Below are 16,052 nucleotides of genomic sequence, written 5' to 3' on the forward strand. Positions count from 1 at the left end.
TGAATTGGCAATGCTAAAAGGGATGATGACGCTGCTTTGATGGGGGAGCAAGGCCATGGCACTAGGAGTAGACCCGCGCTTAACACAAATTGTGTCATTTGGAAGGGGAATTGTGAAGCGCCCATATTTTCAGTGTGGGACTGTGATACAAAATACATTTCTGCTAGGGGTGTTTGCTGCATAGTAGAGGTCTCCAAGGCTGGTCTCCAAGAGCCTGAGCAAGGCCAGGTTTTCAGGATGCCCACTGGCTATGTAAATACGTCTCATTTAGATTCACTGTATTCAGGGGTGTGTTGTCTGGAGATCCTGAAAACACGGATGCATTTGACTCCTGAGGAGCGGCTGTAAACGCAGACACAGTAAGGCCTGAGATTCGTGAAGAAGGATTCATAGTTTTTTAGGTCCACTGTGGTGGGAAGCAACTTTGCAGATGACTGTCCATTCGCGTTTCGGATTAGAAAAACTGGCAAGGGAAGGTTGCTGTGTTGAAACATTTAGCTTTCAGAACTTATCACTATGATTCCAGTGGGCAGTAATGAGTCTCGCACCCAGATTGCAGAGCTGTGAAGATGCAGGATTTATTGTCAGAAGACCAAGCAGACATGCATGATGCTTTTCCACTTCCTGTGTTGTCTTCTCTGGTCAGCTACTGTAGCAGATCAGTGAGTGTTCATACAGTGTAATCTGGGCGGTCTCCTTGAAGAGCATGTTTTTGTGGAGATGAAAGGATCTGGAATTGAGCTACAGTGTCATCTAATCCTTTCATGGCAAAAGCGCAGGGGAGCAAAAGAGTAACACCTCCCAGGAAATAGGCCGAAGTCACTGTGGATTGGAAGAAGAGCCAAAGCATGTGCACATCTTTGGTTGGCTCATTGCTTGAGATGGTGCACTCATTGGCTGCCTGCTAGAGGTCGGCCAATCAATGAAAAAGAGTAGGAGCGGAAGGGGTATAAGAGACAAGGTGTGAGGGCTGCAGATTTTTGTAGGGAGGTGTTGATGCTTTTACTGGAACTGGACGTCACTGGGAAACAAATCCTCTCAGAATGTTACGTCCCTACTTTCTGAGTGTCCACCTCAAGATGTCAGTATCTAGCATCTTGCTGAGAAATGGCCATTCACCCAGTTTAATTTGAGCACACAGATGCAGTGCACCCAGCCAGTGGGGAGTCACAGTAACAGAAACACAGAAGAAGAAGCAAAAGGTTGGGAGCGTCGAGCGTGAGTGACTACCCCCTACCCTTTGGGACTAGTGGGCATCTTCCCAACAGAGGTTGGAATGCAATGCTTGCTTGTGCAGCTGTTCACTGTTTCTGGAAAGCAGAAACCCTCCATTCCTGTTTAGTTTGTCACCAGCGAAGGGGGTGGGGAGGGGATGAGAGATGTTCCAGGTTTCCTGGTGGAAGATAAACACTGCTTTGAGAAGGAACGAGGGAAAGAGGGAGACACCTGCCTCTTGTGTGTCAAGAATTGACCACAGAATGGCTAAGATGAGAAGTGCAGCCTTAAGAGAGAGAGAGAGCAAGATCAGGGGAGAGTTGCACGTTGTGGCCTTATACTAAACAGGACCGCGGGTCTAGTGCTAAGAGTGACGGGGACTTTCAGGAGATGATCGTAAACTGGCTGAGACCAACGTTCTGGCTCAATTGTGGGGGTCAAGAATTGGCCATACGGTGGCAGATGACAAAACTCTAGGCCTATGAGAGAGGGGAGAACTTCAAAAGTAGATTCACAGGATATCTCTGGGGAACTAGTTGGTGGTGTGTGGTTAGATCTCCTGTGAAAGAAAGCAGGGATCAACTTGAGAAGAAGCATGATGAGTTTATAAAGTTTTTTTGTGTGCAATGTTCCATGGTGGGACAGGTGTGTTGCAAAGTGAAACAGGGATTTTGAAGTGAAAGTGAAAGCAACTGGGAGACGCAATGATGTTGATGAGTTGGTGTCTTCGGCATTGGTTTTGATCTTTCTTTTCAATGCCTCATCTGAGAATCTGTGATGGAAAAATTCATAATGTTGGTGCTTCCTAAAAAGATACTTTTTTGGATTCTATACCTATTCGTTCTTTGTGGTTCTGTGGATATGGAGTGGGGGATTGGTGTAATGAGGCAGCTCAAAGAGGTAAAGGGGAGGGTGTATGATTGGAGTGAATAGTGACGTACAACTTGATGGGAATCTTCTGAACCGAGTTTGACGCTGAACGTCTAGTAGGGAGGAGGAGACCGTGTTTTCCATACTCTTTTGGTACTGAGATGAACCCATTCCCCGATGGGACTGGTTCAGTGATTACCAGTCCAGTGATTTTGACCAATAGGGATGAAAAGCCTGCTTGCCAGCCTACAGCTTGAATGAACTGCCCAGTTCCAGTATCAGTTTAGTTTCCATGAGCCATTCCCTTCTCCCAACACAAAAGGCAGGCCCTGATGACATAACTTCTGAGTATGAGAGCTTGTTGCCGAGTAAAGCAAAGCAGAAGATAGACCCACATGTGACGATGGCATGCCAAGAGAGGTTTGTTAGGTGGAAAGGATTTGAAGATTAAGCAGGTCTCTTTTCTCTGAGTTAGAGAAGCAGTTATTTTGCCTTGGACCAGTAATGACTGGAGTTACAGCCAAGCGTGGACCCTTAACCCTTCTGGACCATCATTGTGGAAACATGCAGGATCCATGTGTGTCCCCAAAGCAGGGCTGTGAATGACTGCTCTGCAGGGACAGGAGATGGCATCTGCTGACAGGAAAATCCTCTGTGTGCTTTGTTTTCTGATCCAGTTGTGAGAACCTGGCACATGCTTCTACAGAGGAACATACCGGTGCAGGATATATTAAAGCTGGTAGTGGCAGGGACAGTTGGTGCCATTGCTTGGTGGAAAATGTGTGCAGTAAAGGGGATCTGTTATTAAGACTTGTGCAACTGAGGCTGCCGTTGAGAGTGCACCGGACAACTGCCAGGAAGCAAAACTATATCTACTATGGCTTTTATGAATGATATTGTGACTAGCATGTGATATTTTTAGGATGATTTTAATTGCTGTTGTGGATGCAGGCACCCCAGGTTACAGTGGTTCTTAACTTTGTTATTTGGATTTTATGAACTGCAGTGTACCTGTTGCATGTTTTACTGTGCATTGATAGTAGGTTTTTTGGATCATGTAATTAGAAATAAACTTCAACGACTGACTGACTGACACATGCTGACTGTTCAACTTTCAGATAATTTCTAGTCCTATCATTAGGCTGCAGGTACTTTTGTCCTCATTACAAGTTTGGTGGTAATTCTGCAGAATTACTGGCAAAATCATTTACCGTTACTGCCACTTGGTCCCGTCGGGTTGCTACAGGGTTACACGTGGCAGTAGAGCGCTGTATGGGGATTTTAGGCAGATTTACTGCCGGCGGTAATACCGCACAGTAAATCTGGCAATTTCTGGAGCAAAAGTGGAGGATTTACCTTCGACAACAAGATGGAGGTGATTCCGCCACTTCTACTCTGAATATCGGGGGATTTACCACACAGTAACACCGCTGGCAGTAAATCCGCCAAAACGTATATTATATGGCGGTGCTGGAGAAAAAGTGGTAATTCTGTTACTGCCAAAAAAGAAATCGCTGCCCCTTTTTTCGGACACCGCCAAACTTGTAATGAAGCCATTTCAGTCACTTTTTATAGTGTAGATAATTCTATTAGGTGCTTTCTGACAAAATTCATCTTATTGTGAATGCGACAATGGAAAGATAGTCCATGTTTCCAGTTTTAAGATGGCCGCTTGGACTGTGCAGCCTGGACCTCTGGGACACTGCTATGCTCAGGCCAGGCCTATGTATTTTTAAAGCCACGTTCTGCCTGCCTGTTATCGGGGCGTTGGGCTTAAGTATTTTCCTATAGTTTATAGCTAGGGTATCCACTGGCCAGACCTAAGCATTTATATGAGACACAACTTATAATTTAGTGTAGGGCCTATTTACCCTACCTCTATCCTGCAAAGCGGTGGGGTCCGATGAACACGAGGGCATATTGGTTTACTGAGGAGGGTGGAGACCCCCTGCCCCCAAGTCTACTCTTTCAAACATCCTAGAGCATAACAATCAGGGTAGCAGCTGTGCGTATTCAACTAAGACATGACTTCTCTATCGGGCCAGTGGACCCTCAGTTGCCTTTCCATTCGTGTCCCCGCGATACAGCCGCCCCTCTGCAAGCGGACCTGGCACAGGTTGTAAAGGAACCACAGACACGCCAAGTAGTGTTGGAAATTCCTGAGGTTCACAGGAAACGGGAAGAGATTTTATTGGCAACAACTTTTTTTGGGGAAACTTTTTCATAATGCAGACATACATTGACACCTTTGTGCCCTCCAGAGAACCCACAACCCAGAGAGAGGAAGTGGAGGACCAAGGGGGGAGCACACAGACAGGGAGGAGATTGGATCTCGAGGGTGGTTAATAGCAGCTTGCCACATCAAGGAAACTTAGCTTTGGCCCTGCTGGCAAAATCATTTACCGAGAGGCTTCTGGATCCTGCGCGTCATGAGGTTCTTGGGCACGGCACTATGGGCAGCGACACATGTGAAGGTCTCCCGTTTATCCCAGTCCGACTTCTGGATGGTCAGCATACTGTACGAGAAGTAGGTGCCCAGCCCGGCTGTGCCCGCTTCCTGACGCGGTTCCATACTGACATATTTGTCACTTGGGATGACAGACTTGCCTTGCTTCCATTGTATGTAGATGTCGTCAGGGCTGAAGGACTTTACCAGGCATGTAAGGCTAACAAAATCATAGTTGGCCAGCTCCATCTCGTGAGGGGCGAAGACATACATGGTCGGAGCAAAGCTGCGCCCTGCAAAGGAGACACCAAGAGAGAGAGAGAGAGAGCTATGTTATGGCGTTGGAAGTGAGATTGTGCCAAGGAAAGCATTCAGTGTACCGCACACATTCCTGCACAAAGATGTAGCCTCCTGAGCAAGAAAGGATTGCATGTGCAATGTATACAGCTCACCCGTTTTTCTGAGTGAGTACATTATATCTACCACGCACTAGTGCGCCACGAAAGCATAATTAGTGTCATGGACTTCCCTCAATTTAGTGAACGAAAAGGTGTCACCCGCAAACGACATGACACTGCACGCACTCCTAACACCTTTCCTTATACTCCCCACAACTTTCTCAGGTCTCTTTCCCACTAAATCCTTGGCAACAGTGCACAGAAAGCCAAGTAATGGGAATTTGGAAACGGCTCATATTTTCTTAGAAGGTGTGTTGGGGACCACTGACCTCTGGCAACCAGACAGAGACCCCGGCTTCATTTTACAAGGGCCAATCAAGAGATAGGGTGAGAGTGTGGGTTATACTTCATTTCATCAAAGTAAATTACTTTGCGGTCATGTATTTTATTGTAATTACCTCATGGTATTTCCTTTTTTTTTAATGGAGGTCCCTTCCAAAATCCCTGTATCCACCTCCTACCCCACCCCTCCCCTACTTTTACCCACACTCTACACCTCCTACACTTCAACATATAGGGCGTCATTACGAGGTAGGTGGTAAGGGATTACTGGCACCGGAACACCCTATTCCGAGGTCCCTTAGCGGGTCCCTTCCTTAACGCCTGGTTTTACCAGGCGTTATGGAAGGGACCCGTTAAGGGACTTCAGAGCTAATGACGGTACCGCAAATTGCGGTACCGTTATTAGCTCCATCCCCATTCCCATTGAGCCCTATGGGGGCTCGAATGGGGAATGGTTCCCGGAATGGGGACTTAGCAGGTCTTCCAAGGTTGGAATGACCCGGTATGTCCCTATTTCGGGAACCCGGACCCGGAATGCGGTAAGGGGGTAGCCATGGTTCTAATAGTACCATGGCTACCTCCTACCTCGTAGTTATCTATTTTCCTGGCACAAGTTAATTTTGGTCGGGTAAATTAGCACAAAGTAATTTACAACAGTGCACAAGAGTGTGTGAGACTGTGCAATGCGGACTTGCAGATGTAGCTTTGCTAAAGAGACAGCAGCAAGACAAACATTAAAAAGTCACAGGTTCACAGATCGCAGTTTTACCCACTGTCCCCCTTGTTTACACTGGAAAGTTGCGTAGTGTGTTGAAAGCTTGTTCGTTGCAAGAACTAGCTATGATTTTGGCTTGCCCTTTAAGGAAGGCTGAAACTTTTGATCAAGGGATTAAGGGGTGTCTAGTGCAGCCACCCTATAGCGTAAGAAGCCCTGGGTCAATAACATTACAAGATGGCTAACAATATCCTAGGAGTCGGTGCGTCATCAGGGTAGTTGCCATATTTGTTAACAGAAAGGTTAGACCTTTTGCCGGCCAGGGTTGAGAATGCAAATCTTTGACTGGCAACAGTATGGCTGAGGGTGGAGGAGAACGATGCTCACCTGTTGGCTTGGAGACACTTCTGGATAAAGGGAAAGGGAGGTCAAAGTGCTTAACTTTGCAGGTGAATTCGTCCCCTCTCTCCCATTCATTCTTGGTAATGTTCAAGTAACTCATCGCAGTGAAGGTTCCATCAGAGTCTATGTACTGTTCAGATATCACAGCCGCTTCCTCTGGCCCTTCTCTCCGCTTCCAGGTGACGGATAAGCTGTCTGAGTTCTCCATTTTTGTGATCTTGCAAATGACAACCGGTTGGTTTGCGATGTACAGGTCTCTGGCTTTGGGAGCGATCAGAAACACCTTGGGCTGATAGGGAGTTTGTGAATCTGAAATCCAAGCGCAGAGGAGATTTTGTCAAGAGGCTGTAACCGCACAATGTAGTGGCAAGAATAACAGAATGAGACCCATCATTTATCCGGTCGAACCCTTGATCCACATGAAAATGACGCGCATAATGTCAATAGCCTTACAAGATCCCTCCCAACAACCACATTCTCCACCATCCAACTATTGGCCATCAGCATCGCCAAGGTCCAGCATCATCACCGCAATCAGCAACATCCATCCATCAATTGAATCATCATTAACAGCACCTCCCCTACTTTTCAAAGTACCAACATCGGGCAGATGCAATTGAGGGGTGATGCTTATGGAGTCTACTTTGTTATGGGTTATCCCCATCATCTGCATCAAAGGCTGAGGAACATCATGTGCCAGAAAAATTAAGAAGCATTGGCCTTTCTCTCGCTGAGCTCAGAGAGCTGCCATGTACGAGGACCGTGGAGCCAACTCAGTAATTATTGCCTTACATTTCGATTAACGTTGTATGTTTTTATCTATTGTGCTCACTTATCTTACAATACTGTTGTATCCATAGGTGTTACAAATGTTTATAAAGATAACAATGTATGCTCACCTTAAATGAACATAAATTAAATAGTAAATATGCATTTCCCTGTTCTGACACTATCCCCTGAGGCTACCATTTCGGGCAATAACACTATGGGGTCTTTAGAAATGTCTGGGTATCCCGCTGGTAATTCCAGCAGGATACCCGGAAACGGACCTACCTTTACTGGAGCCTGATATCTCAGCATTACTGGGATATTACAGATGCTTGCAACGGCGGTCATTCCCACTCCATGGAGTGCCATAGGACCAGTGCCAGAAATACCAGCTGTTCTTTTCCAGTGGGGGCCTGATTTACATCCAGCTCTTGGCTGGAGGTAAGTCAGTCAACCCCTACTGGCAAACCTGTAGTATGCCGGTTCGGAAACGAGTTGGTATATGGAAATGCCCTCACTTTTCGACCAGACCAACATGCTCCAAAGAGATAGGACTTGTACATTGAGTGGCAGAACACGTCACTAGACTTCCCTCAGTGGGTCACAGATATGATGTCAGGTCCTGCAACTTGTTCCTCCACACCAACAGGGAAGAGATTAACAAAAATATTACTGCAAATAAAATCGTTTTGGATTTAGACATTTCAAAGTTTGCATAGAGGGAAGGAATGAGTACTTAACTTAGAATATGTTTTACAGCTCTATTTTTGTCTATGATCCAGGCTGATCTGATTGGAAATCAGAGTATTTTCTTTATGTTTTTGAATGTATACTCAGTATTTAGCCTCATGGCAAAACGTTAACCAATATGTTTATCGATATTGTTCGTGTTTCCCCACAGCCACGGGGGAGTGTAGTTGTATTTGGCAGAGCACTGAATGCATATTTCATTTATGATGATTTAAGTTGTGTTTGTATTGAGTGGATATTTTTATTTTGCAGTACTTAACAAAGACAATGGCCATTATTCACCAAAGCTTTTTTAATGGGAAAATCCCATTGCAAAACGCTTTGTAAAGCAGTGCCGTTGGTTCTCGTGAAGAAAACACGCGAATGAGAAGAAAAACTTTGAATAACCCCCTTCTTGAATAGGCTGCAAGTGAAATTTACTTTTGTTGGACACAACTATTATCTTTATTAATATTTTTGAATCATCATGGATGAACTTCTGAATTATATGGAGCCGCGCGAACTGGGTATTAAACATAAATAGTCGATCCAGCTTCATAGAAAGAAGCATGGTACCGCCAGGCAAAACGGAATGTAGGCCAATCAGTGGACACAGTCTTCTTCTTCTGCAGCATCGTGGCAGCTGCACCTTCACAGGAACTGCGCCGCCAATCCGCGCACTAGCCGCCTCTGCATCCACTTGCTGCGCGCCTGCTTACGATACAGTACTTCACATCCCAATCTTGGACAACAGCTGAGCCAAAACTTCCCAGCTCACAATCAGCCTCCCAGCCACTGTAGTGCAGATTTACATTCTGCACTCCAGTGTTGGCGCCTTTTATTGGACTTACTGAAGATACTATGCAGAGATGGGACAACACTATAGCTTTCAAGGTCCCACAGACCTTTTCATCAGATGGTGCAGAGTGAAATGATTAGCAGTGAAAAAGCCAGAGCACAGTCAATGTTTCAGGAACAAAGAAGCAGTTTAAACTTCATTGGCTCAAGAAACAGTGTATGTATGGACTATAGGTCTGGAATTGCTGTCTTATCTGGAAGACCTTAAAAACTCCTGAAAGCACGGATACATATAACGGTTTGACAACAGTGGATCCACCCTAGCAGGAAAGGCCAGCATCTTGCTCCTTCTGAAAAGTCATCAGAGGCGTTTAGTGCATTTTTGCTAAAATGTGTTTGTAGATCTGGTCAGAGCGACATTTGCTCACTGCCAGAGTTCATGAAAATACATATTAGGGAGAGTCTTTAGTGTAATTCACCAGCCCTGTCGTGTAAAAGCTGTGCATTCTGACGGAAGCTCTGTTACAGAAGTGGCCATTTTGAAGGAGCAAGTAAAGCCGTCATGGCCAAATAACCTGTTCTGCGTGCAGGTTCTCTCTCAGGAGGGTCTACATCCACGTGTCGCTGTTATTGGTACTCTTGTTCAGATACGAATTGCCTATTATTTTGGTGCTGGACGGACCAGGTGGGTGGAACCAGACTGATATGTAAATGGATATTTCACCAATGGGGAAGGTACAGTGAGCAGGCTAAAATGTGGTTGTAGACCCTCCCGAGTTTAAACCTACACATAGAATAAGTTGGTTGGTTGTGTTTGTTTGAAGTAGAGGGGCTCCCACACCTTTGATGATAAAGTGAACGCAAAGACCAGATCTGGAGTAGAATGTCCCTGGTGAAATTGAGTTATCTGGTAGCACTAATCGCAATATATATTGTCCCCATGAAGGGACTTCTGTGAGGCATCTCCTTTGTAAGGCATCTGCTGCTGAGATGACAACGCGTAGAGCTTGAACAGCTTTGAATGACAGGAGCTGCCTCCTCAACATGATGCAGGTCTGTTGGGCCAGTTCCTGTTAAACAGGTGTACACAAAGCTGGTAGGTCTGACTTTGGAAAAGAATAAGCTAAGATGTTTACTTGTTTGTTTACAGTCTTAAAAAAAATACAACACTCCCACTCAGGACAAAAAAGACATCTCTTCTCCGTCATTGAAAAGTCCCTACCTATTGGCTTTGACAATGCGTATTACTAACAAAGATGACAAGTGGCATCCTAACATTGGCAAAATCACATGGCCATCTCCAACAATGTGGGTTATTGCTATATGCATCATCTGTGGCAGTAACATCTCGGTCAATGACGGTAAACATCATTACCAAGAATGTACAACTACCACTTCCAACACAAAGCCCACGTATTACGCCAACCAAGCCAGCAAACAGAGTTCACTTCATTGTTGCCATCAGCCGTAACATTTTCTGCATCCTGGTCTCAAGACGATCAAGGTCAGCATGAGCAGCAGGTGCATCACCGTCAACAACTCCATTACCAACATCATATTACCATAAGTCTATTGCTGCCAAACTCTGCTCCCTATGTTGCAGTCTTCATCATCATCATCCTCATCAACCTCACTATGGTCAACAATGCGGCTGTTTAAGTCGCCAATACTCACAACATCAATGAGTGTCACAGCATCATAACCATCTTCTTCACCAACCTCATTACCCTCATCAGCCACACACCAATAAGAATGTATGAGTCAACATTAACGTTGAGGTTTTCGACATGACTTTTGCCACTTGTATAGATCATTAATTTTCAGCGTACACAATAGGACTTTTCCTTACCAAATCAACAATCCATTCCTCTGTAGAAAGTAAAGTTGTTATTTTCATTCTGGTAATATTGATATTGATATACTCTTCAACATCCCTTGAATCACAAATCTCCTCATTGTCAATAGCTCGCTCTGATTCATGATTCTTCATCCCACATATCGCAAACTAGGGGATCCTCGACCATATAGATCGTCATCATAGCATTTCTCCCCACCCTCTGAATGTTGACAAAGACTCCTCACCTGCACAGTTGTGGATGGTGTCTTGGGCTCTTGAGCTGGTTGCCGGGTGCTCGACTTTGCAGGTGTATTTGTCTCCCGAAGCCCAGTCTGACTTGGTGACGTTGATCTGGCTGGTGGTGGAGAAGGTCCCCTGACCGTCTTTCTGTGGAGGGGAGGTTTGACCCTGAATGGGAGCCATCTTGTCATTTACCAGCCAACGGACTTGGATGTTATCCGGGGTGTACCCAGAGATAAGGCAGACCAGCTCTATGGACCCGTTGCCATCGGTGTCTGCACAGGAGGACTGAAGGACTTGTACTGAAGGCTTACTGGTGGCCTTCTTGCACTCTGAACCAAGAAAGAGAAATGCATTTATAATAAACATAGACATGGAGTGTATCTTAGACATAAAGAGACCTTTCAATGGTATTTAAATTAGGGGGATCTGCCAGCAAAACCCAGGGATCTATAAAAAGCAGGGAACCGTTCATTTTGGGTCAGACAATGTGATTATCTCGAGAAACATTTGTGTGACTACAAAACAACAGACGGAGATCCAAATGATCCTCTATCCACTGTAAAATAATGAAGATTTTGCAAATGCCCCAACACCATCTCCACTTCTCTTCTCTACTACATTTAGGACCTCGTTTTTGGGCCAGAAATTGCCTCATTATGACTAGGGCCGTAGCAGTAAAGAATTGCTGTAGAAGAAGTACCCCCGCTATCACCACACTGCCATATTTCAATTTAGTAGGTCAATTAGAGGAAATACCACCAGAATCTGTCTGAAAGTATTACCACTCGAAAAATAGAGGAGTTCTTGCTGATGCAATAGCAGCCACCAGCAATTCCTCCAATCCCAAGGAGTTCTATGGGGCTCCATAATGGAGAATAATCACTGTAAAACACAGCTCGGAATTATGAGGATTTTCCTCAATTTGTGAATGTAGTATTGGCACTCGGGTTTGTCAGAATTGCACAATTTAATTCCACCTAATTCATTAAGGCCCAAACACCCTTAAACAACATAAAATAAATAGGTTGTGTCATGCTGGACTCTTAGGGTGTATCATTTCTGATGCAGATAACAGCTTACCATAGACAGGTAGACTAAGCGCCATGGGGTTTTGGGAGTGCTTGCCACCCCAAACCACCCTACTCCTAACTCCAAACCACACCTGACTGTGTTTATGGTAGCCACGTGTTTAGTTATTGAAAGTGCGAGCAATCTTCCCTATTAGTGAATAGAAACCATTTGTCTTGTATTGACGAAAAAAACTGGGTACATTCATGCCACCCCTCCCCAGCTCATTCTTGCTAAAAGAGATCCTTTCCCCAATGCATTCCCCTTCCACAGCCTCTCAAACTTTCAAGTTTCTTAGCCACATTCTGAGCATGACCTCTCAGTTTGTTTAACTGTTCAACTTTGCTCCTACATCACTTCAGTTCTGATCATGCCTAGTTTGTGACCAGGTGCCTAATAGCCATTAGTACCCAGTGTGGGTGTGTCCACGGGATAGACATAACGTGATTGGCTCATTTCCGAGCCATACCATGGTGTAATCCCGTGGACGCTCCTACGTGCCTGCGTTTGTTCGCAGAGGGGGGCATGGCAGCCTTAGCCAATGAAGAGGCTCGTAACGGGGCAATCCCCGCTCCGAGCCTCCCCAAGGATGGAGGCTGCCTTCGTCCCCTGCCGGGGACTCAGGTACGTTGTTTCTTTCCTCCACCCCCATCCCCTCCAAACTATCCCCTCCCCACCCTCCCAACCCCACTTACCTTCTTTTTTCTTCTTTTCTCGGGAGCAAACCGCTGGGAACACTTCTGTTACCAGCGCGTCCGCTCCCGATGGCCGCCATGGAAAGGGAAAATGGACTACATTTTCCCTTTCCCGGCGGTCATTTTATTTGACTTTTTTTTCTGTTCTGAAACAGGGCAGCGTTTCGGAACAGAAAAAAATGCTATTAGTCACCCGGTCTAACGGGCCAGGGTACTAATGGCTATAAACTGCTCGAAGGCGGGCCAATTCCACCCACGGTAATGCCCCCAGGGCTTCGTTAAGGCCCTTGCTGCGCTCAGCCCCAGTAACTATGGCCCCGAGGGCATTACCTGGGGCGGTATTGACCCACCGTATCGTGGCTTATTGACACCTCAGTTTGTTGCTTGCCCTCAATCACCTTTCACCTGTGACTTTCAGTGGCTCCATGCCAGAGCTAGACCGGCAGGCCTTTTTAATTCTGGCTAGTAGATGGCACTGTAAGCACCGCCTACAAGCCAAAACGACTGTCTTTGGAATTGAAAATACAAGAGAGATGGGATGAGAGGAGGGACACACAGCCTGTGCGTGTTGCTTAGCATTTTACCCACTCATTGACTGCTTCTGGCTATGCTAGCTCTTATGGCTACTCTAATCCACTGCCTGGCCCTCTCCAACCAAAATACATCTTCTGGGTTCGCTTTGATCTAACTCTGAGCTGTATGAGCAGTCCTTTGAAAGATAATTACTTAGTTGCAGCTATAAAACAGCTCCTGTTGTCATCAAAAAGTCTTAAACAATTGTGCCTTCAGCCACCTGAGTTATAAGCAGTATGTGTGTCCTTACATCCATTCCTTGCACTGAATTCCTATTACAAGCAATAGGAAAGCCAACAATTATGCCTCTCGTATAGGCATAAAATAGGCAATTGCCAGACACTGCTATAATATGCCCAGGTGCTAACACTATTTGCCAGCTGTTGCCATTTTATGGCCAGGTAATTATGGGAATGCCTGGAAAATGCTGACCCCACTCCTATTCAAATGTCAACATTGTTGGTTTCGCCAGTGCGTGTTTATGGACTGTCTCTGACTATGGCCAGTCATGAAATCCTACCTGCACTTGTTATTGTTTTGGTGATTTCGGTGCTTGTGGGTTTGTGTTTCACGCTGCAGGAGTAACTGTTGGTCCCCCATTCATAGGCTGGAATGCGGATCTGGCTGCTCGTGGTATAACCGCCGTAGCTTGTTTGCTGAGCAGCTGGAAATGTCTTCCCTCCTGGCATTGTGGTGCTTCCTGCCTTCCACGACACTTCCACGGGCTCTGGGAGGTAACCGGTCACCAGGCAGCCAATGGACACATTGGTATCAGGCGTGGATCCACAGCATGGAACTAGTGGGAAGACCGAAGGCTTGGAAGGTTGAGCTAGAAAGAAGATGGGAGAAGTTTAGCATTACAAGCAGACTGGGGTGTTCCTTCAAAAGCTCGAGTTCTGAGGTTTCTGGCTGTCTCTGTCTATTTGGAGCGAGTGTTTGTGCATGGCATTCTCCTATTGCAGGCCCAGCTTCTTGTTGGAGTAAAGTGGGACTGTATAGGAGGACTATTCAGGTGGCGCCATGTATGCCCCTGGAACACTAACCTTGGCCTCACCAGGCACCCATTACTGGCTGACGCAAATGGCTCCAGCAGGGCCTCTAATTCCAGGCATATGAACCCAAGCCAAACAGTCGGTCAGGTCCAAAGGTTTGTGTGGTGGCCACCAGAGGCCAAGCCGTCCGCACCCCTTGCCATATTCCATAGAAGAAAGACGCTTTCATTGAAAAAGATGAGGGCAACCAACAACACAACGGTTCTCAGACTATCTGGGAGTCGCAGCCTCAGTTCTGGAAGCAGCATGTGGGGTGTGGATTTCAGGACTGGAAGCAAAGCCTGCAGTATTGAGACCACCTCTGAAAGGTTTATCTGCGCGCATTGGGCTCAGTGCTGTGAGCAACGATTACCAGACATTTGGTCGAAAAAAAAAGGTCGACAGGACAAATGGTTGACGCCATTTGGCCAAAAACCAAATGGTCGAATTTTTTTTTGTTTGTATTTTCACCTTTTTTTTTCTAAAAAACCCTTTTTTTCCCTAAACGAAAACCTAAAAAATATATATATAAATAAAATAAAAAATTCGACCATTTGGTTTTCGACCAAATGGTGTCGACCATTTGTCCTGTCGACCTTTTTTTTTCGACGAAATGTCCGGACACCGGGAGCAACATCTGTATGTATGTGTGTATGTATGTCCCAGCTTTCCTTTGGCCCAAATCTAGCTGTGAAGTTATGGTGCACTGTACAACGACGAGACACAGGAAGGTGCAATGATATGGATACACTCAGAAGGACAGAATATTCAGGGGACATTTGGAAGGACATGGAGCGAGGGAAACACTTGTGTATAGGCGCGTTATAAATGCCATATCATAATACAGGGGGTTACAGGTATGGAACACAGGTTACAGGTTACATTTCTTCTTCAGCTACCTTTTGAAGTTTGGAGTCCATTTCTGCAATCCAGACCAACAGTACTGAGCCCAGTTTTGAAGGTCTCATCTAGCCCATTGGACCCTGTTATAGAGGTCCTATCTCGAGTAGTATGCCCTTTTGGGGAGGCCATGTGTGAAATGTGTGATGCAATCGTATCTGGAGTAGTCCACATGTGAAAGTCATCTCTAGGTTGGGAGGATAGTCAGGGGTTCAAATCCCGGTCCCACGCTTAGAGACTGGTCTCCGGTATTAAGCGTGCTACAAAAGAGTAATTATTCATTTATCCCTGCACTGAGTTTTGGAGGCAACACCCAGAGTAATGCGCCCAGCTCAGGGGGCCAAATATATCTTCCTGTTCCGAAGGCATATGTCCAAAATGGTTAGCCCAGCCACTGACCACCAACATGATAAAGGGAAGGGACAGATTATGGTCAGCCCAGCCACTGACCATCAACATGATAAAGGGTAGGGACAGATTATGGTCAGCCCAGCCACTGACCACCAACATGATAAAGGTTAGGGACAGATTATGGTCGGCCCAGCCACTGACCACCAACATGATAAAGGGTAGGGACAGATTATGGTCAGCACAGCCACTGACCACCAACATGATAAAGGGTAGGGACAGATTATGGTCAGCCAAGCTACTGACCACCAACATGATAAAGGTTAGGGACAGATTATGGTCAGCCCAGCCACTGACCACCAACATGATAAAGGGTAGGGACAGTTTATGGTCAGCACAGCCACTGACCACCAACATGATAAAGGGTAGGGACAGATTATGGCCAGCCCAGCCACTGACCACCAACATGATAAAGAGTAGGGACAGATTATGGCCAGCCCAGCCACTGACCACCAACATGATAAAGAGTAGGGACAGATTATGGTCAGACCAGCTACTGACCACCAACATGATAAAGGGTAGGGACAGATTATGGTCAGCCCAGCCACTGACCACCAACATGATAAAGGGTATGGACAGATTATGGTCAGCCCAGCTACTGACCACCAACATGA

The 16,052-nt window shown here is 46.0% G+C and overlaps 1 gene segment (V, D, J or C); it reads right to left on the minus strand.

Moving 5' to 3' along the window:
- Window positions 1-4,229: 4,229 nt before the first annotated feature.
- Window positions 4,230-16,052, minus strand: part of LOC138520346 (Ig gamma chain C region-like) — a 66,271-nt gene continuing 54,448 nt past the window's right edge. Inside the window, 4 exon segments of the C gene segment in view lie at window positions 4,230-4,824; window positions 6,374-6,697; window positions 10,766-11,092; window positions 13,620-13,928. Of these exon segments, the coding sequence occupies window positions 4,481-4,824; window positions 6,374-6,697; window positions 10,766-11,092; window positions 13,620-13,928 (1,304 nt within the window).

Source organism: Ambystoma mexicanum, chromosome 13, assembly GCF_040938575.1.
Source record: "Ambystoma mexicanum isolate Mex_15411 chromosome 13, UKY_AmexF1_1, whole genome shotgun sequence".
Classification (NCBI taxonomy): Eukaryota; Metazoa; Chordata; class Amphibia; order Caudata; family Ambystomatidae; genus Ambystoma; species Ambystoma mexicanum.